Source organism: Silurus meridionalis, chromosome 23, assembly GCF_014805685.1.
Source record: "Silurus meridionalis isolate SWU-2019-XX chromosome 23, ASM1480568v1, whole genome shotgun sequence".
NCBI lineage: Eukaryota > Metazoa > Chordata > Actinopteri > Siluriformes > Siluridae > Silurus > Silurus meridionalis.
Genome location: NC_060906.1, coordinates 12648242 through 12672345, shown reverse-complemented (window position 1 = coordinate 12672345; position 24104 = coordinate 12648242). Strand labels below are relative to the sequence as shown.

Sequence of the window (24104 nt, the reverse complement as noted above, 5' to 3'; positions counted from 1 at the left end):
ATGCTGTGTAATAGGTATCATGATCTAATCCTGCAACTGCTGCTTTGTATTATGAGGGGTATGTGTTGCTAAGAGAGAGAAGTCCCAAAGGACTGGGGATTGTTGTTCTCTTAACCCAGCGACTTGTTCGTTAAATCTATCCGATTACGGAACACCAAAGACATAAGATTATATATATATATATATATATATATATATATATATATATATATATATATATATATATATGAATGTGTCTACAGTGCTTCTGAAATTTCGTCCATCTCTTTCTTTCTCTCTTTCTGTCTGTCTCTCTTTAAAATTGTATCCCTGTTTACGCGCACTCATGAAAATACCCGATTCACATTTAATCCGGTTTATGGAGCCTTAGATTTTCTTACTTATGCTTTTCTACAGTGTATAAAGAAGTTGTTCTTAAACATTTGTAACTGTAAAATAAATGCAGTACAAATGTATTCAATATAATCTAGCTATTCAAATTTCGGGCTCATTATTAAAATGCAATATTCCAGTTATTTTTTTGGATCTATGGATGTTTTTTATATCCTTTAATGTGCACTGAAAAAAACACATTATTCCCGAATTGATGTTATTTATAGTGTGAATTATACAGTGGTGTGAAAAAGTGTTTACCTGATTTCTTATTGTTTTGCATGTTTGTCACACTTTAATGTTTCAGATCATTAAACTAATTTAAATATTAGTAAAAGATAACACAAGTGAACACAACATGCAGTTTTTAAGTGAAGATTTTTATTAATGAGGGAAAACAAAATCCAAAACTACATGGCCCTGTGTGAAAAAGTGTTTGCTGTGGTTTATCACACCTGAGTTGAATTTCTCTAGCCGCCACACCCAGGCCTAATTACTGCTATGCCTGTTTGCAATTAAGAAATCTCTTAAATAGGACCTGCCTGACAAAGTGAAGTAGACCAAAAGATCCTCGAAAAGCTAGACATTATGCCGAGATCCAAAGAAATTCAGAAACAAATGAGAGAAAGTAATAGAGATCTATCAGTCTGGAAAAGGTTATAAAGCCGTTTCTAAAGCTTTGGGACTTCAGTGAACCACAGTGAGAGCCAATATTCACAAATAGCAAAAACATGGAACAATGGAGAACCTTCCCAGGAGTGGCCGGCCGACCAAAATTACCCAGAGAGCACAGCGACGACTCATCCAAGAGATCACAAAAGACCTCACAACAACATTTAAAGAACTGCAGGCTTCACTTGCCTCAGTTAAGGTCAGTGTTCATGACTCCACCATAAGAAAGAGACGGGGCAAAAATGGTCTGCATGACAGAGGTGCAAGACGAAAACCGCTGCTGAGCAAAAAGAACATAAATCCTCGTCTCAGTTTTGCCATAAAACATCTTGATGTTCCCCAAGACTTTTGGGAAAATACTCTGTGGACTGCCGAGACAAAAGTTGAACTTTTTGGAAAGTGTGTATCCCATTACGTCTGGCGTAAAAGTAACACCGCATTTCAGAAAAAGAACATCATGCCAACAGTAAAATAAGGTGGTGGTAGTGTGATGTCTGGGGCTGTTTTGCTGCTTCAGGACCTGGAAGACTTGCTGTGATAAATGAAACCATGAATTCTGCTGTTTACTAAAAAATCCTGAAGGAGAATGTCCGGCCATCTGTTCGTGACCTCAAGCTGAAGCAAACTTGGGTTCTGCAGCCGGACAATGATCCAAAAACACACCAGCAAGTCCACCTCTGAATGGTTGAAGAAAAACAAAATGAAGACTTTTTAGTGGCCTAGTCCAAGTCCTCACCTGAATCTTATTGAGATGCTGTGGCATGACCTTAAAAAGTCTCGAAAACCCTCCAATGTGGCTGAATTACAACAATTCTGCATCGATAAATGGACTAAAATTCCTCCACAGTGCTGTAACAGACTCATTGCAAGTTATCGCAAACGCTTGATTGCAGTTGTTGCTGCTAAGGGCGGCCCAACCAGTTATGTTTAAAAACCTTCTTTTAAAAACTGCATGTTGTTTTGACTTGTATTATCTTTTACTAATATTTAAATTTGTTTAATGATCTGAAACAAAGTGTGACAAACATAAAAAAAAGAAACACAAACACTTTTTCACACTACCGTATATATGATATCAGTTTAGATTAAACATACTGAATTAAATTTACCAGCCAAGCAGAACAACTATAAGAACGAACTCATTAACATAATATCTTAAATCATAGCTCTTTTGTACGGACCTATTTAACCCAATATTGAGAAAACACTGATTTAATGTATTCTCTACATAGAAAAATGTAGATTTTTTTTTTTTTTATTGAAATATGGAATGATTGGTCTTGACTTTTTTTTTTTACAAAAACAATGTGATGTTCAGGCTTTATCTGAGTTTGGTTCATGTTTTTAGCAGTTTCTTTTTATAATTATTTTGCCATTTAATGCAAGTGTTTTTTTTTTTTTTAGTTATATCTGGTTTGTTCCAAATTAACATACCATGAGTCAAAAGACATGGTCGTATTTTATTAACTATATATACACACATTATTTGTAGTATTCAGCTATTGATCTGAGAACGTCACTCTTTTTTCGAATGACAGTGGAGAATTTTGATATTCGGATAAAAGGTATGGGAAAAACATTGGCGCTGCTGTTGATGCACTTAAACAACTCCCAGATGATTTACCACATATGCCCAGAATGCCTTTCCCTGGCTTACCATTAGATTGTTAAATGATGCAGTGTCTCCCAGTAGCTTCTGCCTCCATTTTTGTCTCTAGCCCACATCCATGAGTCTTTCCTTTCAAGAAGGACTTTAACAAAATGGAAGGACAATAGCATCTCATTCTAAGCTTCTTAAAATAGCTTCTGTCATATGCTTTATCAAAACAATCACACTGGCCAGTGGATCATCTGGCTGCATTTTCATTTTTTTATGTACAGCATGATAATTCGAATTAATGAACACGCTTTTATCCATAACCTTTTAACCATGCAGTGAACGTGGCTATTTGGATTTGCCCGTTTAGCCCCAATTACACCTCGAATTCATAACAGGATATAAAACTTATAATGAAGATTTTAAAATTATATTTAAATATTGGTAATCTTTATTCACACCAAATTGTGATGCTGTGCAGCTTATACTGCTTGGCATACAACAGACGTGTTGGTCATCAGATTTGATGGACCTGAGCTCGATACTGCCCTTCTTTGACAATTTCCTCCAGGATGACCATGCAAGCTTATGTACATGCCCCAAATCTGGTCAGTTTATGGGTCCTTTTTAAAGAAAAATATGTCCATTAAACTAGAATTTAATGTTATTTGTTATGGTGTGTAATGTTCTTTTGCATGGGACCGTGTTTTAACAGAATTGTTCTGTTGTTTTCGTTTCACCCTGAACTTTAAAATTCCTAGAATGCATTACATTTAGACATCGCTCAGCAGTGCCGATTTAATTTCACATTTTACCCACTGTTTACCCACAGTGATTTAATCTTTTTATTTTACACAAATGGAACATTTATCCTTTAATTAGTTTTAGATACATTGGTTGATCTGCATGGTTTGTGTAATCACATGTTTCATAGCAGATAGAAACACTCATTCACTAGTTAATAATTTTGTTATTAAGACAAAAATGCGGCTCATTACTTTAAAGAGAACCTGCCAGGCACAAGGTTGAACACTGTCTCATATAGGAAAACCTACTATGAGAAAGTACTAACTTCTTCAAAATAACTTCATTTCAGCATGTCAAAGATCAGATTCTGTAATAGACATATTCATAATATTTTAGTATTAAACTGTACATATATTAGAACAGACTAGTCTAATCATGGGTTATTGTTTAATATTTTTTATGTTTAAAGGTTATAAATATATAACTGCAAATGTTATGTTATTTTAGGAAAGCTACATTTGCAGCATTTGGGAGTTTAAATGTAACTCATTAATAATCTTTTCACCTTTTCCCAGGTTTATACGTGTATTACATGACTGAAGAGGATGACTACGCTACTGGACACTCTGAAGGATAATGGGCTCCAATAGGATTCACTCTCATAGATGTCTGTCTCACTATTTCTCCTTGTGTGCTCTACTGCATCTCAGCTTCAAGTTATAAATGCCCTTTACACACAAGCTCACACACTGAAAAAATTTGATTCGCTCATGTTGGTTTGGTTGGACTATCACATTTACTACCATGAAAAGGCCAAAGCAGCAGTCCCAGGCCTTTAGCTTCCTCAGTTTCTTTACCCGCAAGCCCAAGTCAGACCCCAAGAGCGAGAAACCGGCAGCTGCCTTGAATCGGGAGGAAGTGGTGATCACGCTGACACCTAAGGAGCAGGAGCATGCACAGAATGTAAGAAAGAGTTTATATGTAATTGAATGAAGCTGCATTAGCACTTTTGGTCGGGATAAATAATCCATTTGAGACTTTCCCTGATAATCCAATAATAATAATAATAAAAAAGATAGATTTGCTAAAAGGAAACTGGCACTTACACACAGCAGTAATAAGGACAAATTCTGTGGTAGAAACAGAGATGAAATTTACAATGTTCTTATAGGGAGGATAAAATCAATGCTAACAAAGCAGTACCACCCCATTGAAAATGAAAATATCACAGTCATATTTTTAACCTTGCAATTTTTTTTTAACTAGGGTGGAGCAAACTCAGGCTCTTATAGGCTATCCTGGTAAATGTGTCTCTGCAGGGGAAGCTGTAACAGTTTTACTCTTTTATTAATTCCAATAGTATCTTTGGCATGCTATAGTTAGTCCTATCCTTAGGTGGCGCTCAAACCTCCGAGGGGCTAATGTGTTTAAAAGAGAGTGTAAAAGAATTATCAGGCAGGAAATAGTGTGCCAAGCACATGGAAAGACTTCTTCTCGTTTGCTGTCCTTTGCCGGTAGCTTGGTTTGAGGGACAATTGTTCTCAAATAGGGTTCCTTGTGAGAGAGGAGTAATGCAAGGACCAATAAAACTGGGACCAAAGGGGCTATTTGTCATCCGGCTGCTATTGTTCATCCTTTATCCAGCTAATGGTTCTCTCTTAAGTGGTGGTAGACTACTGGACAGATCCTTTTGCACTTAAAGACTGTATATCCCTTGGGTTCTGATCTAAACTCTGCCTGGTGGCCTTTATACTTTTCATTGTTTTTTAAGAACTGATGGACTCATTTGGTGTTTCCTCTATGTTAGTAGTTTTTAATGGTATTGGTAGACTTCTTAGTGCAGATGTGTAACATCCAATATATGTTTATTACACCTGGTTTATTGAAATGTACCAAGTCTCTATGGTTACAAAGTAGTGTTAGTGTAGTGAACAGCTAATCATAACCAGCTAGCTAGGTGGTTGTTTGTGCTAACTGTTAATGGCGTGCATTCCTATAAAACAAAATGGGTCCAGCACAAAATATTAGAATATTAAGCTTAATAACAAATCATTGGTCACTCCTGAGACGTCCTGCACCACCATTTTCTCATGTCATTTAGTTGCAATTAACTATTTAGCTGGAATTAAGAGAGAAATAATTTGTATGCAGAGGTAAAATAATGATATTGGCTAAAATGTTTGACGTGAAACTCAACACTTCTTGTTTTAAAATACTATTCAAAATAAAGCATCTCTATCTATCTGTAGTGGCATAGACTATTTATTTCTGCCCATTGATGTTTTCTAAAGTCTAAACTCTTAAGAAAATCAGTGGGAACGCTATACAATACCAAGTTACTAATTTGAAATTCTTGCTAATTTTCTGACCAGTGATTTTTTCTCAACATAATTTAAAACTTAATAATGCTGTGTTGTGCGTTTTTTCAGCTAAGGATTGTAGATTGTTAGCTATTATAGATAGAAATATTCATTTTTTAGTTTGCTTGATTCTGGTAACTAGCTGCCTAACATACACTCTCTGGACTTGTTAGTAGGAGGCATACAACTGTACAGGATGTCTCTGGATGCAAAAGCATAAAATTGTTTTTCTTTACATAAACAAGGAGACCCAAACATGATCTAGTGGAACATCTTCCCAGAAGAGTGAAGGTTATTCTAACAGCATGTGGACTAAATGTGGAATTGATGTTCAAAAAGTAATGCAAGGACAAATAAGACTGGGACCAAAAGGGCTATTTGTCATCAGGCTGCCATTGTTTGTTTACTATATATTGAATCCTATAGTCAGGTGTTTACAAACTTTTGCTAATATAGTGTAGTGTATGTACAAACTGCTTTGTATTAAACAGGAACCAAATATAATAACTGTAAGCAGTTCATATGTAAGGTGTGACTCAACATTCAGTCATACTGCAGCAGTGTGCATTAATGAAGGTGCTGCTGAACACAGGAGCAAAAAAACTCTTTAAAAAAAAAATTATTGGATGAAAGAAATTAGTATTGAAATGTAAGAAATGTAAGGGTATATACATTTGCATATTTATTCAATTTGATCAACATCGACTTTCCTACTATTATTTTTAAACGCTATAATTGAATTGTGACAGTTGTTTTATAATCACTGTACCATTTTTACTACTAATTGTGCTGTTGTTTTATTTTTGTATTAATGTTATTGTAGAGAGGTGTGAATTATTTGCTCACACCCCTCCCTTTCTGCATCACCCTGCTCATGAGCAGATATGCAGTCATGATACTCTACACACAGAAACCCAACAGTGACTAATCTTTTAACAGATTTGTGGCTATAGAATAAGGCATTTGTTTATTAAAAATGTGTGTAATTTTAAATATTATTCATTTCAGCTGCATCTCATCAATGAATATGGAGCTGAAATGAACACTCTTTAAAATTACACAGATTTTAACCTGTTAGCCTTCGTCACAGTTTTTGGGGACTCAGAGCTAAAAATGCCCTACCTAGATATAAATGGTAACAGTCCCTGATAAAAGTGGGCTACATAAACAATTTAGATATCTTTGGAAAGAAGAAACTTTGACCTTTACTTTCAATCATTTAACGTTGATATTGCTCAGAGAGATAAGTTATAGATGATGCCATGGATATACATTTCCTGCATTGAACATTTTTTATTTCATATATAAATACATGAAATCAGTCCTGTAGCAACCAGAGCAAAGCAGAGAAGTACTGGTTTGAAATCCACGTCTCCTGAGTATATTGTTTAAAATATTATAAAGATGCCATGACAAATGAGATTCCTACAAACATTTATATGAGATTATGTCTGATCATAGTCTTATATTCTCCCTCCCCTGTTTGAGAGCCACCTGCTAAACTCAGGTGGCCATTCATATTCTATTCATACAGTCTCTATTTACATTAATAGCTGATTGTTAACGCTATTGCTATACATGTTTGGCTATTGATATCAATTTTCCAATCATATTGATGGCCAGGTAGCCAGACAAGCTATTGTTTTACATTCATGGCCATTACAATCTCAACACACACACACACACACACACACACACACACACACACACACACACACTTTTCAAGCATTTTTCCTATAAAAACAAATGGACACTAAAACATCGTATAAAACTATAAAGGGATATATTTTGTAAATTACAGATGTAAAATATGCTCAGATTTTTCATCCCCATGCAGATCACAAGTCGCTGATGTTACTCCGCCCCAAAAATATTTTCCTCGTCGCTGCTTTGTGCAAATCTCCGATTAAAAACTTTTTGACTGTCCATTTTTTTTCTTTCTTTTTTTTGTAAACAAAGTCCAGTTAGCACTGTTTGTGCAGAACCGAGACCTGCATCCACTTCCTGGTCCGTCATAGTCCACGTGCTCCTTCTCTCTTTGACCACTAAGAAGTTTGTAAAGAGTAATAAAACTAAGAACTCGACCACGTGGGGAATACAATCGTCCCATATATTGTTAGGATCCTGCACTCATTGGCTACATTTGCCATCAATCATTTTGTTTCCATAATTTTACTGGATGAAAATGAAAGGTTTGAAATTATAGGTGGTGCATAACCAAACTTGTGCGTGGTCTCATTTGTTTTGTAACACTATCTACTACCAGATTTTTTTTTTTTTTTTTTTTTTATGCCAACGTTATTCCGAAACATAAACAAACAATACACCCCCCCACCGGAAGTACTGTGACGTAAACAAAAGAATAACCTAAATTGCAACACTATTGTTTGGTTAGAGTAAAAATGCTTTGGGGCATGTTGTTCAGTGGACCTCTATCTTTCCCAATAAACCGGGATTTGCAGCAATGGACGTGTTTGAGACTCGTTTATTCGATAATAATGTAAGTAGTGCATTTTGTTTTTCATGATGATGTGTACTGCTTACACAAATTCAGCAAATACTTTCGTTATACGTTTTCCATTGAAAAAAACAGTGATCTGAAAGCTTTATTTTAAACATTAACACCTCCAAACAAGAGTTTGCATACCCTTAGGTCAAACTGACAATATGTCATTTATAACAAGGTATTCGTGTATTAGGTTTTACAAAACCTTTTTCAGCATATGATACTATTTTCCTTGACATCAGAGTTGTTTTGGAGGCCCTAATAGTAATAGAAAGACATTGATACATTACTTTTTCCTTCTCATTTTGTCACGCCCAGCTGCCCTTCCTCCCCACTCTCTAATATCTTATTTAAATAGAGTTATTGGAAGAGTTGCCTTGCTGTTGCCAGGGAACAGTGGTTTTGCTGCACAGTTTACCCCCTTCGCATGAATACACACGCACAGCACAGCACGCCATATGACTACACTTTAACATGTGTACAATTTGTACACATAATTACCAGTAGAAGCATGGAGATGTTTAGCAGAGATGGCAGTTTAGTTTTTAACAAGATTTTGGAAGGTGAGAAGATGCTTGAGGAATGGAGAAGGAGTGTGCTGGTACCAATCTTTAAGAATAATGGAGATGTGCAGACCTGCAGTAACTACAGGGGAATAAAGTTGATCAGTCACACCATGAAGTTATGGAAAACAGTAGTGGAAGCCAGGCTGAGAGAAGAGTTTGTGACATCATGCCGAGGAAGAGCACTCACATCGAGAATGTTGATGGAGAAGTATAGAGAAAGTCAGAAGAAGTTGCATTGTGTGTTTGTGGATTTAGAGAAAGCGTACGACAGGGTGCCGAGAGAGGAGTTGTGGTATTGTATGAGAAAGTCTGGTGTGTCAGAGAAGTATGTGAGGGTGGTGCAGGACATGTATGAGGACAGTGTGACAGCTGTGAAGTGTGCAGTAGGAACGACAGACTGGTTCAAGGTGATTTGTGGTGAGAGTACGGAGCAGGTGGAGAAGATCCTGGAGAGCTGGAGAGAAGGGGAATGAAAGTCAGTAGGAGTAAGACAGAGTACATGTGTGTGACCGAGAGGGAGGGCAGTGGAGTGGTGCAGTTGCAGGGAGAAGAGGTGGAGAGAGTGTTAGAGAAGTGAAGGAAAGAGTGCAGGCAGGGTGGAGTGGGTGGAGAAGAGTGACAGGAGTGATTTGTGATAGAAAGATATCTGCAAGAATGAAAGGGGAAAGTTTAAAGGACTGTGGTGAGACCTGCGATGTTGTATAGCTTAGAGAAGCGCTGCAACTAACAATTATTTTGATAATCAACGAATCGGAAAATTATTATTATTATTATTTAATTTTTTTAATAGATGTTTTGCTTATTATAACTATATAAAACCCTAATCCAGGGTATCTATGTTTAAAAATGTACTTAAAAAAACTGCAAAAGCCACATATTGAGTTTTGACTAAATTTAATTGAGGTATTTTAGAGCTTATAGTTGCTGTTTTTTTAAGGAGTGCATGTGGGATTTTTCCTGTGAAAAAATTCACTCATGCTGGGTTGTTTCTTTCTAAAAAAAAAATTAAATCATTAGAGTATGCAAGGTGAAGCAATTTATGTAAATCAACATTTGTATTGTATTTTGTAGACAATTTTGTTTAAAAAATGTGCACAGATATTTTGTTTATTTGTAAAGATAAAAGCATCTAGAATATATAATACATTTATTTTGTATAATAATTAAATGATGTATGCATAAATTAAATATACAAACATTAAAAACAAGCATTTGAACGTAGTAAAGCCGCAGTTACTGGTGTAAAAGACAAATGCTATAAAAAGAGAATGGAATGGTGATATGTGACAAGCTATCAGGGTTGATTAAAAAAAAAGAGAACAAAATATGCATTGGTGTACTAATGCATAATAATTTGCTGAATCCACATTTTTATTTGCTGCTTTTAGATATCAGTGGTGGACAGTAATTCGTAAATACTTAAGTAGTTTTTTCACGTATCTGTTCTTTACTCAAGTTTTCCTATTTGGGGAGATTTTTACTTTAACTTCACTACAATTCAAAGTCAAATATCGTACTATTTACTCAACTACATTTCGCAAAATCAGTCGTTGCTTTTTTATTTATGAGTAGATAAATATTATTTATGAGTGGGTCATGCACTCAGCAAGCCACCATCAGGCTGGAGCATGCGTTCTGTTTTAAACTTGTTTTTGACTGCTGCTTAGCAGTGGTGGATTTAGGCAGAGGCAACATGGACTAGTCTAATTAGATTGTAATTAAACAGCACTTATTGATTTGGTTGCTTTTATTTGTGGTGATGTCATTTTGTTTTTGTGATTGTACTCAAAATGTCCTAAACTGAGGTCAGTAACTATAGATTTTTTTTATAATTAGATTTTTTTATTATAACTATATAAAACCCAAATTCAGGGTATTCTATAAAATCCAATTTGATTGCCAGCTAATACCTAAACCCGCTCTGCCTAAATTTGATAGTGGTAAAGAGTCTGACTTTGCCTTACTCAGAATGGCTCTATATAGTCTTGTAGGTTGCCATGTCCATTTTACAGAGCAGTTTAAATCCCAAGTGCTCTTAGACAATTTGAAGCTACCAAGTGCCTACAAAAGAGCACAAACCTACATGTATGACCCAACTCTTAACTGCTGCTGTTTTTGCAATACTTTTTCTGGTTATAGTCACTCCTTGGTATAGTTTTTAGGTTTACTGGTCGGCGCTATATTTGTTTTTTTTTTTGTCTTGTCTTGTGTTGTTTGTCTGTACTGTTTTTTGTCTGCACTGTTTGCACTAGGTTGCACTCGATGCACTTTATGTAGCTTCGTGTTGTGTTGTAGCTCTATGTTGTTTAGTGTAGCACCAGGGTTCCAGAGGAACGTTGTCTCGTTTTTACTGTGTACAACTGTATAGTAGAAATGACAATAAAAGCCTCTTGACTTGACTTGAACTCTATACACAACCACATTGTAAGCCCCTCCAAGATAAACATGGGCCTGAGGAATTTCTTTCTAGCCTGAACTTATTTTTGAAGCAGACGAACTTGCAGGAAAAAGTTACTAGATGCTCTACAGTCCGCTATCTGAGTTTGTATTTTTTTTGGGAAGCGGGTGATGTAATTCCCTCTGCTTCTGCTGCAGTGCAGAAATGCTTTGGGGAATTCTGATGTCATTAGGATACGTGAGAGCAAGGGCACGAACAGGAACACATTTAAGGTGATACAGCAGAATTTTTGTTTGTCAGGATTCAACTAATTCTAAATGCTGCTTTTATACTTGCACACATTAAAAAGAACTCGGGTAACATTTAATACAGTGTATTGTAAATGATCAATAATGTTGAATTATTAAGAAAATACTCTTGGATTGTCTATTAATACAAATAATCATATTGTGTCTAAAGCAGAATTAAAACAAATGTTTTTTGATTGTTTACAATTAAGTAGAATAAAAATTTCGGTATCAACATTTGCTGCCTGAACAGAACATGCAACACACTACTTAAATTTTCCGTTGACAGGTCACTGTGCACCTGTGGGACCACTGATTGAAGAAAATTCATGCATGTAGACAATTAATGACCGAATCCGTGCCAAGGACAGACTACAAATACAGAAATATAATTTAGTGCAATTTAACATGGCAAATTTCACAATGCTTTAATGACCTAAATTATAATTTGCTTCTCTTTTCCCCCCCAGGATCCACCTCACAATGAAAGAGATGGAGATGGAGAGGTTGCTGAAACAGGCTCAGATAAGGCTGAAGTAAATGAGGTTGAACAGGCTGTGGAGTGTGCGAGCAGCGGCTCCACAGGCGTTGTGTCGCTTTCCTCCTCTAGCCAAGAGCAGCTCCTCGAGCACCTGGTAGAGTGTCCGCTGTGTCTGCTGAGTCAGCCTCGTGCCCACTTCCCCCGTCTGTCCTCGTGCCCACACCGTGCATGCACTGACTGTTTGCGTCAGTACCTGCGCATTGAGATCTCAGAGAGCCGTGTGGGTATCGCCTGCCCACAGTGTCCTGAAGCACTTGCGCCATTGGATGTACGGGCAATCCTCGACGACAATGCATTGCTTGAACGTTTTGAGGAGTATCAGCTCCGACGTTTCCTGGCTGCTGACCCCGACACACGCTGGTGCCCAGCTCCGGACTGCAGGTTGATACCTATAATTATAACAAGGCTTTTTTTGGGGGGGTTTCACTGGCCACAAGCGCATTAATATGTGCACAATACTACTGCTGATAGTAAATTAAATACCATACACAGGAAAATTCATAAAACCTTTTGACATATTTTGATAAATCCTGTAGGTGAAATGTTTTTTATACTGGGACTTTGTCATTTAAGGTCTCAAGGCTTCTGGCAGAGTGTAATAGTGGGCACAGGGCCTCAGTGAAAGGGTTGATTCCTAGCTGTTGAATTATGCATAGCTCTCGAAGCCAGAGTTGGATTTCCTCTCGCCAAACAAAGAGGCCTAATAAAAGGAAGCTGATTCTTATAAGTTGTAATTCTCCTGCCTTCCTTATACTGTTTATACCATGTAACTCTTTTTTTTTTTTACACTGTATTATTGCAAGACTTTAGCAAATACATACAAGTGCATATAAATCTTGTGCCACAGAGCTTATTGCTTTTTTTTATTTAAAGAACCCCACCCTCTAACTGAGTCGATGTAGCCAAATTCCATCCATGTTCATGCTAACTATTAAAAATGACTTCAAGCACCTTTTCAGCTCCCAGCCACCAGGTTTTGTCATGTAACACTGAACAAAAAATAGCCCACGGACCTATACATTTTTGGCAGTTTATAATCCCTGTAAAATGCCTGTTAAAAACTCCTGATAGTTCGCATTTTTTTTTGTATTTCTGTCATCACTAGCAGTAAATTTACTGATAAGGAAAATATAGCACTGAATTTCAATTGAATCTGACAGACATCCTGAGAAACAGGTATTTGATTTTAACCCCACTCTCCATGGATGACCACAGCTTAATCTTTGCAGACTTCATTCTTTGCCTTTTGTATCATTTATGAAGGTCAGACTTACCTAAGTATTTCGACCATTTCTACAGGGAGTGCGGAATTATTAGGCAAGTTGTATTTTTGAGGATTAATTTTATTTGAGGATTTAATTTGAACAACAACCATGTTCTCAATGAACACAAAAAACTCATTAATATCAAAGCTGAATATTTTTGGAAGTAGTTTTAGTTTTAGCTATTTTAGGGGATATCTGTGTGTGCAGGTGACTATTACTGTGCATAATTATTAGGCAACAACAAAAACAAATTCATACCCATTTCAATTATTTATTTTTACCAGTGAAACCAATATAACATCTCAACATTCACAAATATACATTTCTGACATTCAAAACCAAACAAAACAAATCAGTGACCAATATAGCCACCTTTCTTTGCAAGGACACTCAAAAGCCTGCCATCCATGGATTCTGTCAGTGTTTTGATCTGTTCACCATCAACATTGCGTGCAGCAGCAACCACAGCCTCCCAGACACTGTTCAGAGGTGTACTGTTTTCCTCCTTGTAAATCGCACATTTGATGATGGACCACAGGTTCTCAATGGGGTTCAGATCAGGTGAACAAGGAGGCCATATCATTAGATTTTCTTCTTTATACCCTTTCTTGCCAGCCACGCTGTGAGTACTTGGGCGTGTGTGATGGAGCATTGTCCTGCATGAAAATCATGTTTTTCTTGAAGGATGCAGACTTCTTCCTGTACCACTGCTTGAAGAAGGTGTCTTCCAGAAACTGGCAGTAGGACTGGGAGTTCAGCTTGACTCCATCCTCAAACCGAAAAGGCCCCACAAGCTCATCTTTGATGATACCAGCCCAAACCAGTACTCCACCTCCACCTTGCTGGCGTCTGAGTCGGACTGGAGCTCTCTGCCCTTTACCAATCCAGCCACGGGCCCATCCATCTGGCCCATCAAGACTCACTCTCATTTCATCAGTCCATAAAACCTTAGAAAATCAGTCTTGAGATATTTCTTGGCCCAGTCTTGACGTTTCAGCTTGTGTGTCTTGTTCAGTGGTGGTCGACTTTCTGCCTTTCTTACCTTGGCCATGTCTCTGAGTATTGCACACCTTGTGCTTTTGGGCACTCAGTGATGTTGCAGCTCTGAAATATGGCCAAACTGGTGGCAAGTGGCATCTTGGCAGCTGCACGCTTGACTTTTCTCAGTTCACGGGCAGTTATTTTGCGCCTTGGTTTTTCCACACGCTTCTTGCGACCCTGTCGACTATTTTGAATGAAACGCTTGATTGTTCGATGATCACGCTTCAGAAGCTTGGCTATTTTAAGACTGCTGCATCCCTCTGCAATATATCTCACTATTTTTGACTTTTCTGAGCCTGTCAAGTCCTTCTTTTGACCCATTTTGCCAAAGGAAAGGAAGTTGCCTAATAATTATGCACACCTGATATAGGGTGTTGATGTCATTAGACCACACCCCTTCTCATTACAGAGATGCACATCACCTAATATGCTTAATTGGTAGTAGGCTTTCCAGCCTATACAGCTTGGAGTAAGACAACATGCATAACGAGGATGATGTGGTCAAAATACTCATTTGCCTAATAATTCTGCACTCCCTGTAAAGATTCTAAAAAGTGCCATGACTTTTTTGTAAGCCTTGACAGAGTAAATTTCAGCATGTTGAAAATCTCTATCACTTGAAAATCCAGATGGCAGGAAGTAGAATTCATGTCATGCATCACACTATTTTGAAATATTACTTCACTATGTACTTATTGTTAACATGTTGCTAAAAGCAATTCCAGATATTTTTAATCACATATGGTGATGTGTGACATGTTACTGTTTGATCAGTTATGCAGTGATCGCCTATGGCTGTGCCGAGTGCCCCAAGTTGAGCTGTGGCCGTGAGGGCTGTGACACAGAGTTCTGTTATCACTGCCGTCAGTTGTGGCACCCAGACCAGACTTGTGATCAAGCCAGACGACAACGTGCCCGTCACACGTTGGGAGGCAATGATGCATCAGCACTCTACGTCTTCAGTGAGGAACCTGGTGGAGGTACAGCAAATTACGTTGGGGTTACACATTGAAAAAGTTTGTTTAGAGACAAACTCTTGTTCTTTTTTACTGGTTGGCAGTTAATGTTCTCTTAACACTTATCTGCATCTCACTTAGTCTCAGGACTATGAGTACGATAGTACTATTGATGTAAAAGTGACACATCTTTACATGCTCAGGAAATCTCCTGATGGCAAGAGAGAATGTGTCAGGAACCAGAATCCAGTTCATTTGGAGTGGTTTTTGTAAACCGTTGTTTCCTGCCAAGTTCGTTTTATTGAAATGGACCATACCTGAACACTCAACAATCACATTGTACGACCACATGGTAGACCAAATCAACCAGAAAGAGACGATGCTTAGCTAGCAGTCAACATGGTGGAGTTAATTTGTAATCTGAATACGATTTATTCTAATTAGCGGAATTACCCTGCATTATGGAATAAATGCTTGTATAAAATTTCTATTTTAAGTTTCAAGTTTTAATTTAATTATGTTTATTAGATACACTTTTATCCAGAGTGACGTACAATTAAGTGGAGCAGATGAGTGCCAAGAATCCCAAGTGCCACCTTGATTCCAGCCTTATGACTCTGAGATTTAACCTTTTGAATTTTTTTTCTTTTGGGTAATGCTGGTCTGCATTGTGTGTGTTATAGATGCAGAGGAGATTAAAGCATGTCCACGCTGTGGTGCCTATATCATGAAGACTAATGATGGCAGCTGCAACCGGATGAACTGCACAGTTTGTGCCTGTCAGTTCTGTTGGCTGTGTATGCAGGAGATCACAGATGTGCACTACCTCAGGTGTGCAGCCCAATAACACACACTGTCAAATATACCGTTTTGACACAGTCACAGTGCATGCTATTTAGAGCAGAAAGCAAGGCTTTAAATCTGAATCATGTACATCGAGTTCTTACATCAATAACGCTGTCACTATTTACAGCCACAGACAAACTGCAACATCGCTTCAGTCTAAATAACACCTGTGAACCCTCAGCATCATATTTTATATCATGGATTTAATTGAATTCTAGATTTTGATTAGTCGGAAGAAATACAACCATGATAATAGCATTTTATAAGCAAAATAACAACAGGCCTCTTCCAGGCTTGTTGTTTTATTGACTCCAAAGCGTTAAGACAAGCATGGACAGGGTTCGGTCAAACGCATTTTCAGTATGTTGTAATAGAACAATCTTTAGATACTGACAGTATATTTGACCGACCAGCTTGCATGCACTAGCCGACTTAGTCATAACTATTAAAAGATTGTATTGATGATATAAATGATTATTTCACAATGATAGTGTTTTCTAAAGAGGCAGATCATTTATTTGTACAGTGAAATACCCATGCTCTTCTTGATAAAAATGTGTTTTATCTTTTTTTTTTATGTGCATTATATTACAAAACCACAACTCCCCTTTAGTGTTACATTGTGCTTCATGTCATTCATATTTTGTGCTTATGTCTTTGTCTCCTATGACATATTTTTAATTACTGGTATTTTTCCTGGTGCTGCACACGGACACTATTTTAAAGCTCTAAGAACAGTGGAATGATCATGAAATGAAAAACAGCAGTTGCCTTAGATTCTAAATATGTCTTAAATATGTCCGTATGCCATCAGTGAGTAGGTGTTTCATCTGGAGCTTATTATAAAAGTACCTAAGAGCCTTCACAAAGACTGAGGCAGATTCATATTTTACCAGTGAACACAGCTTAAGAGCTATCTTATCATGAAAATATTTCCCTCAGCTGTAAGATAGACATTAAACATACTGTCGATGTCACACAAATCTAGATTCGTAAACGTACTGATGACATAGCAGTGGATGGATGTGCTGGCCTGCGTTCTGTATTGGCTCTGTTTTTTCTGCTGACGTGTGTGTAACTCTCCCTGTCTAACAGTCTGAGATTGTGCCTTCCTAACACTGAGAACAAAAGCAAGCTCTCTTTATGAACCTTTTGTTCTTTAGTTGCTAATAATACACAGTTCTCCTTAACCTTGTTAAGCTATTCTTTTAAACCCTGTTCAGTTTTACGTGTGCTCTTTGGTTGCAATGCTCTGCAGTGATTTCGCCTGTCCGGCTATCTGAGGTGCACCTTAATCAAATACGTAGTACAAGGGATCATAATTCACAAAGGCATGGCACTTTTATTAACGTAGGATGAGATCATAGAACGGTTTGCCCATCCAGTAAATCTCCTGCATAACAGCCCTTCTGCCTCTCTTGAACAATTCAGCAAATGTTCAACAGTAAACAGAGATCATTTATTTAAATCTTAACATTTTGCTTCACAGTACAATCGGTTCTGAACTCATAATACAGTCTTTCATAGATACATATATTTATACAGGGTAATTAGAATTATGTAAGGAATAACACGATGCGGAACACCACGCTGTTGTATGAAAATAAGCCACAGCCGCGTAGTGTGAAATCATTTAAAAAACGAGTGTTGTGAAATAGTGCTGTTCAGCTTTTACCACAGGGATCTGCCAACAATTACATTGCTTAATTTATTAATAACCCAAACAGCACACATTTTAACGGCTTATAGATAGAATTAATGTTGCGGAACATCTAGAAGACGTAATGAACAGTGGTTCCCTCATCAGCTTCTTTCTCCAAAAATTAAAAATCCCATGTTATCGTTCTACCATAGATCTCCCCTGTCAAGAAGGCTTTCTGGTCAAAGCACAGTGACTGTTGATTATCAAATTTTTATTTTTAAAAACCTGTTTTTAATCCTTTTATTCAGTTAAATTGAGAGCCCTCCATATTAGTTCTTGAGAATCACATTTTACTATTGAAAAAAAACATATCAAAAATTGCACATGGAACCATTATCGAAGCTGTGCTACTATACAAAAAATAATTCACACCTGTTTAAAGAAAATATGTTCACAATGTGATATAATATGAAATATTGCTTACACTGACACATATAGACCTGACATGTAATGTATTAAAACAGTGTGGTTTGCACATTGTTAGAAATTTCTGTGGAATAAAAGTTTATGACAAAACTGCCCTTAACCGCTTTTTTTTGTTCATCCTATCTTTGTATTTCCCAGTCCCTCAGGCTGCACTTTCTGGGGAAAGAAGCCTTGGTCTCAAACACGAAAGATCCTGTGGCAGGTGGGAATGTTGCTTGGGGCTCCAGTAGTGATCTCTTTGATCGCAGGCATCGCCATACCTGTTATTATCGTGGGCATTCCGATATACATGGGCCGCAGGGTATGTATCCTTCTTTTTAGAGCTACTGAAAACAAATGTTTGTTGCTCAGACTTTTGTTCACACCTGGTATATTTGTTTTAAAATGAATTCCATTTTAACAAATCTGTAGAAACAACCTAACGTCACTTAAAGCAGGCATGAAAATACCAACAGAACTGAACAAAAACTCAGTGTTTATATTATTTGTCTTTTCACTTAGATTGTCTGATAAGTTTTAGAATAAAAAAAAAAAGCAGCACTTCAGAAACATAACTAATTATCATGACCACAGTGCACATGGCTTTATGCAGTTTTTGCAGTATTAACAAGCCATACATTAAATATTAAAAATGTATTTCTGTCACAGTATTTGTTTTGCATTTGTTTTAGGTCCATGGTCGCTGTAAGAAAAACAATATCTCAGGAAGTAAACATTACTTGACAGTAGCCAGTGGGGTCATGACATCAGTGTTTGTCTCTCCGGTCTTAGCAGCCGTCACTGTGGGTAAGACATTTATATTTATTTTTCGAACATCAGTCATGGTTTAAACATAGTCAAAAGAGTATACACTATAAACTGAGCTGTAAGAGAGAGATGAGATGCGAGGCAGAGAAGACCTCCCATCACTTGTAGGCTGTGATTCATGTAGGCAGGAAGAAAGTGCTGTCTGAGAGCTTGGTGTCCCAGTTCACTCCCACAACAAAACCCTGCTTCCTGCTGCAGGTTTCTATCTGAGGAGACGAGGGGGACACAGTGCACGTGTACAGCAATATCAAAATGCATGCTCACGCATAATCATGTCCTTCATATCTCATACTGCTTGCACCATGGAAACAAATGGGAAATTAGCTCTGGGTCATTCCTGCACAATAATGCCTTCACATCTTGTTTTCTCACACATATGTTCATTCCTCTAGACCCTTAATGAGTCATATGTTTCTCAGTATTATGGTCACAGCGAAGGCTTCAGTGGAACAAACAGCAGCATGTTGCCACTGAAGTAGGGGATCGATTTTGGTGACATGGTGTGAATCCACATGCACATTGTGTAATGCCTCACCTTCGCTCTCTCTTCTCTTTCTTCCACCCCTCTCTCTGACTCTCTCACTCTCACACTGTCTGTGAAAAGCATTATCAGCTCTTAACACTGATCCAGTTTTAAGGGATTCACAGAGCGCCCTTGTCCCCTGAGCATGAGACTGCTACAGAGTGGCGTAAACAATGCTACTCTGTTCTTCTCTGCACCATGGAGAATAATTACCTTTTGTTCCCTGACTAATATGCATGGCCCAAGTCTCCGTGTTTATGTTTATAGTACCATCAGTTGTATAACGGATAGATTTTCCTGGACAATAAGTCATTTAGATGTTTTTAATATATGCCATACGTTTGCTTTAATCAGGATTTGGGTCATATCTGGGGACTGTAGTTTATTCTGGTTGTCATCTTACAAAACAATGTGCATGTGACACTATATCAGAAATTCAGACTGTGTTATCAACTGGTGAATTACAAGGGGGCAAGTGGGGGGAAAAAAACAGAACTCTACATACTTAGACATACTCTAGAACAGGGGTGGCCAACCAGTCAGAGACCGAGAGCCACATTTTTTACTGTGTTACTGCAAAGAGCCACATCATACACATGGGCACACATGAACATTACCCATCCCTTCCTCTAACACACACACACACACACACACACACACACACCTCTGCTCAGCCAGATTTATTGTAAATGTCACACACCAACATAATGACAGAAATTAACTCCTACAGTTCTAAGACCACAGGACAGTCATTTTCAACAATGAACACTGTGCACTGTCTCACACACACAAACTCTAGTTTAACCAAATCCACAAACAAAAATATAATAATTTACAATAGCGTTTTTCTTTTACTATGCATGTTACTTAGTGGGACTTTTGGCATTCCTTGCCTTGAACAATCCCCTTCAAATCTGCCTCGTATTCCGTTGTTGCCACTCGAAGCAATTCTTTCACATGGGTGTCAGTCAGAACAGATCGATGCTTTGATTTCACGTGTTTCAGGGTAGAAAACACAGACTTTGTGGTTTTTTTTTTTTATGTGCGTGTTCACTTCGCTTGAGTTCAGTACGGTATTTTCGTCAAATGCGCATGTGCGTGAGATGAATATACCGCAGGGGTGGGCAATTCATTTTTTACAAGGGGCCACATGAGAAACCTGAATTGTGTCAGAGGGCCACACCAACGATAATATTTTAGGGATGCACCGAAATGAAAATTCAATTCAAAAGGCAATGAAATCCATAATTTTTTGTTATGCCTTTTGCCTCGGCACCATCACTGGAAAACTTTCCTGCCTTTTCAAAAACGTCCACTACAGACGAAGTGCGCATGCTCGGATTGACTTTACTTTTCTGCGTCGCGTTCTTCTCATATTTAGAAAGGCAATCGGGATGTTTGGATTTCAGGTGATGAATTAAACCTGACTTGGAGAAACTCTTTGCAGATACACCCCCTCTTGAAATTTCAGCATTGCATGTTTTGCAAATCGCTCTCCGCACACCGCAGACATGTTGCTCTTATCCAGATAACCGTGTGCTGCTGCGCTTTTTTATTGCGTCATTACAATTGTGTTTCTGCCGTGTTGTTTCGGTAATTTAGGTATTTCCGAAAATTCTCAGTGCATCCCTGTAATTTATGATTGGCCTCATGCCAAGGTCTGATATACCGCAAAGTTTTCCAGTAGGGGAAAGCTCATTTAAGTCTTAAAAATACCGTATGGAACTTGAGCAAAGCGAACACGCACATTAAAAATCAAACACACACAAACTTCGAAAGGAACGTAAGAGCCGCATGAAACCAGCCAAAGAGCGCATGCGGCTCGCGAGCCGCGGGTTGGCCACCCCTGCTCTAGAATGTACTCCAAAATGAAAGAGTTGGCATTTGGGAACATGTTTGTGCCATTTTAAATGAAAGGAAACCATCAAAACCTCATCCTTTCATTCAAGATAATTTAAGGACGTCTTTAGTTCAGCGAAATGGCACTTTTTGACAAAAAATGTAATTAAAAAGGGTTAAACACTTTACATATAGTAATGGTACTTAGATTGAGAATGTTTGTTTGCTTTGTGATCATGTACTGCTCAGCACCCAAACATATCCAGAGAACAATAATACCTTGTCCTGCATTTGACTGTTTGTTGTCATCAGACCTGCTGAATTACAATGCCTATTTTTCCCACGGTTCCATTTCATTGTATTTAATTAACAATAGTAAAAGGTAATAAAAAAAAACTGGGCAAATGGGCTGCCTTGAACATTTTATACACTGCAGTAGATTAAGCATATTGGCAAGTTTGTTATTGCTGGTCAGCAACAGGGAGAAGATCTCCAACCTGGGAAGTGGGACAACATATGAATATGTTTGCTTTATATTTCCAGCGGTCGGAGTGCCTCTGATGCTGACGTACGTTTATGGCGTTGTCCCCATGTCTTTGTGTCGTAACGGCTGGTGCAGGCCTCAAAACGAAGCTCCTGAAACACGGAAGATCCAGCTGGAGGACTTGGCCAATTGTAAGTCTGCCATTAATAGACTCTAATCAGAGTAAATGTTTAGGACTAGATGTTTTCAGAACATTATCTAGTGTCTCCAAACTAGCTGAATATGATATGTCCCGAATCACTATTGTATTGATATTGGAAAATGTTCCACTTTTATATTCGTGAACTGTGTATTTATTATGTCTCTGATGGTAGTAGCCCCAATTTGAAATTTTACAATATATTGTTTAGTTGCCAATTCAGCCTTCTGATCTGATGAAGTTATAACTTCTCTTGAAGATCTTTTGTTTTCTCATGTAGTCAGTGATCACTGGACTGGGCAGCCTAAGCCAGTGCTAAATGATATTGACCTCCAGGAAGTGAGTGTGGATGAAGCAGTAGTGTTACCCAGTACCAGTGCTGGCCTCTCACAGCCTGAGGAATCCTCCAATCCATCTGATGGTGTACAGGTGGTAAACACCAAACAAGACAACAATTCATATGATGCGAATGCTGTTGAGGAGTGCGTCTTTAGCAGCACACAGACCTTTGTTCTGAGGTGGGTGCAGATTTATATAGACTTAAATTCTTAAGATACAGTCAGAATTCCGTGTATACAGGGCCATTTCTAGCCTTTTTGGCACCCTAGGCTAAATTCCTCTTATCCACCCCCACACCATACAAATCATTTGCATCCTTCCATTTAAAAAAAAAAAGGTTAAACTCATTCAATAATCATTGCAAAATTGGCTGAAATCAAGTATGTAAACATATACTGTATATTAAACACAGGTAAAAACAGATAAATGCTGCTAAATCACTAGTGCCCCCCACTGCTGTTTGTGCCCTAGTAGACCGCCTAGTTTGCCTATGCCTAGAAACAGTGCTGACTGTATGCTAATAAAAATAATTTATATGTGGGACTGTACCTTCTTGATGATGGGACATTTATTACATATAGTGAGCAGGTAATGAGAGTTAAACAGTGTGAAGCTAGTATTGCTGCCATATCTGACTGCAGGGAGGGGACCAATATTGAAGTACGAGTGGAGATTGAGGCTCAGCCACTCGCTGGACGTCAGCCCAGTCTCAGCAGTGTCCTTTCTAGTCGGAGTCTGTCTGCCGAGTCCCTACATCAATCACACGATCCTCTTAGTGCCTCGCAAAGGCCAGTGAACGAAGACCCCCAGCCAGTTACGCAGACAGACAATGTCTGAATCTCAAACTGCTTTCACCACCAACTGTACCTCCAACCAGCTGCTTCTAGCCTCTGTCTGTTCTCACAAATGGAGACCAATGAAGAGAGAGTGGACAAAATGGGGAAAGAGCAAGACAGAAAGGATTGAGTATCCAGACAGAGGGCCTGGGGACAAACATCCAGGGCAGCTGCCAGTATACCACTATGAAGACTAATAATGATAGTATGAACTAAAATGACTGAAAGCATGTTTGCAAACCAATCTTGTGGTTGTTAGCCTTTTTTTTTTACTGTGGTACAATGAAGAAAAAAAAAAGAAATTGGCTATCCAGATGGTATTTAATTTAATTTATTTATGTAGCCCTTCTTATAACTGCAGTATAATTTTGTATGAAGTGGCTGTACAATTGTATCCCTTAAAATATAACAATAAAGACAAGAACCACAGCATGATTTTCTTTAAAGCAGCAAATTTCCAAGTTTGATATGAAGCTTTTAACAATATTATGAAATCGATTGCTTCCCTGCCTAGAGAATACAATACTACTGCCAACTGTGCAGCAGGGTATCTTGTCATTTCCATATTAAGTTTTTTTTTTTTCTCCCTTAAATTATACCAGATTTAACACTGAATAGCAGGTAATCTCCTATTTACATTGCTCTGAAACAATAGGCCTTTGATTTAACTAGATTTAACAAGCCTACTCATCAAAATACTAATTGCTTCAACTAAAAACAAGACGTGTCTTGGCCAAAACGATCCTTCATAACTGTATTGCATCCAGCAGGTACGATCTCTAGAAGGCCACTGTG

At 37.9% G+C, this 24104-nt stretch overlaps 1 protein-coding gene across 5 annotated transcripts in view; it reads left to right on the top strand.

The window, feature by feature from the left end:
- The window catches only part of si:ch211-278j3.3 (E3 ubiquitin-protein ligase RNF19A), a 25389-nt gene extending 1651 nt beyond the window's left edge, over nucleotides 1-23738 (top strand). For 3 of the 5 annotated variants that reach the window (XM_046836831.1, XM_046836832.1, XM_046836833.1), the window contains 9 exons: nucleotides 3964-4351; nucleotides 11976-12427; nucleotides 15127-15332; nucleotides 15992-16139; nucleotides 18421-18583; nucleotides 18954-19068; nucleotides 21995-22126; nucleotides 22394-22652; nucleotides 23115-23738. In XM_046836831.1, coding sequence (XP_046692787.1) covers nucleotides 4193-4351; nucleotides 11976-12427; nucleotides 15127-15332; nucleotides 15992-16139; nucleotides 18421-18583; nucleotides 18954-19068; nucleotides 21995-22126; nucleotides 22394-22652; nucleotides 23115-23310 — 1830 coding nt within the window. In that variant the 5' untranslated portion in view covers nucleotides 3964-4192 and the 3' untranslated portion in view covers nucleotides 23311-23738. Of the gene's footprint in view, nucleotides 1-3963; nucleotides 4352-8096; nucleotides 8249-11975; nucleotides 12428-15126; nucleotides 15333-15991; nucleotides 16140-18420; nucleotides 18584-18953; nucleotides 19069-21994; nucleotides 22127-22393; nucleotides 22653-23114 lie in introns of those variants that run through there. The other 2 variants (XM_046836834.1, XM_046836835.1) reach the window with 2 other exon arrangements.
- The last annotated feature ends 366 nt before the right edge of the window (nucleotides 23739-24104 follow it).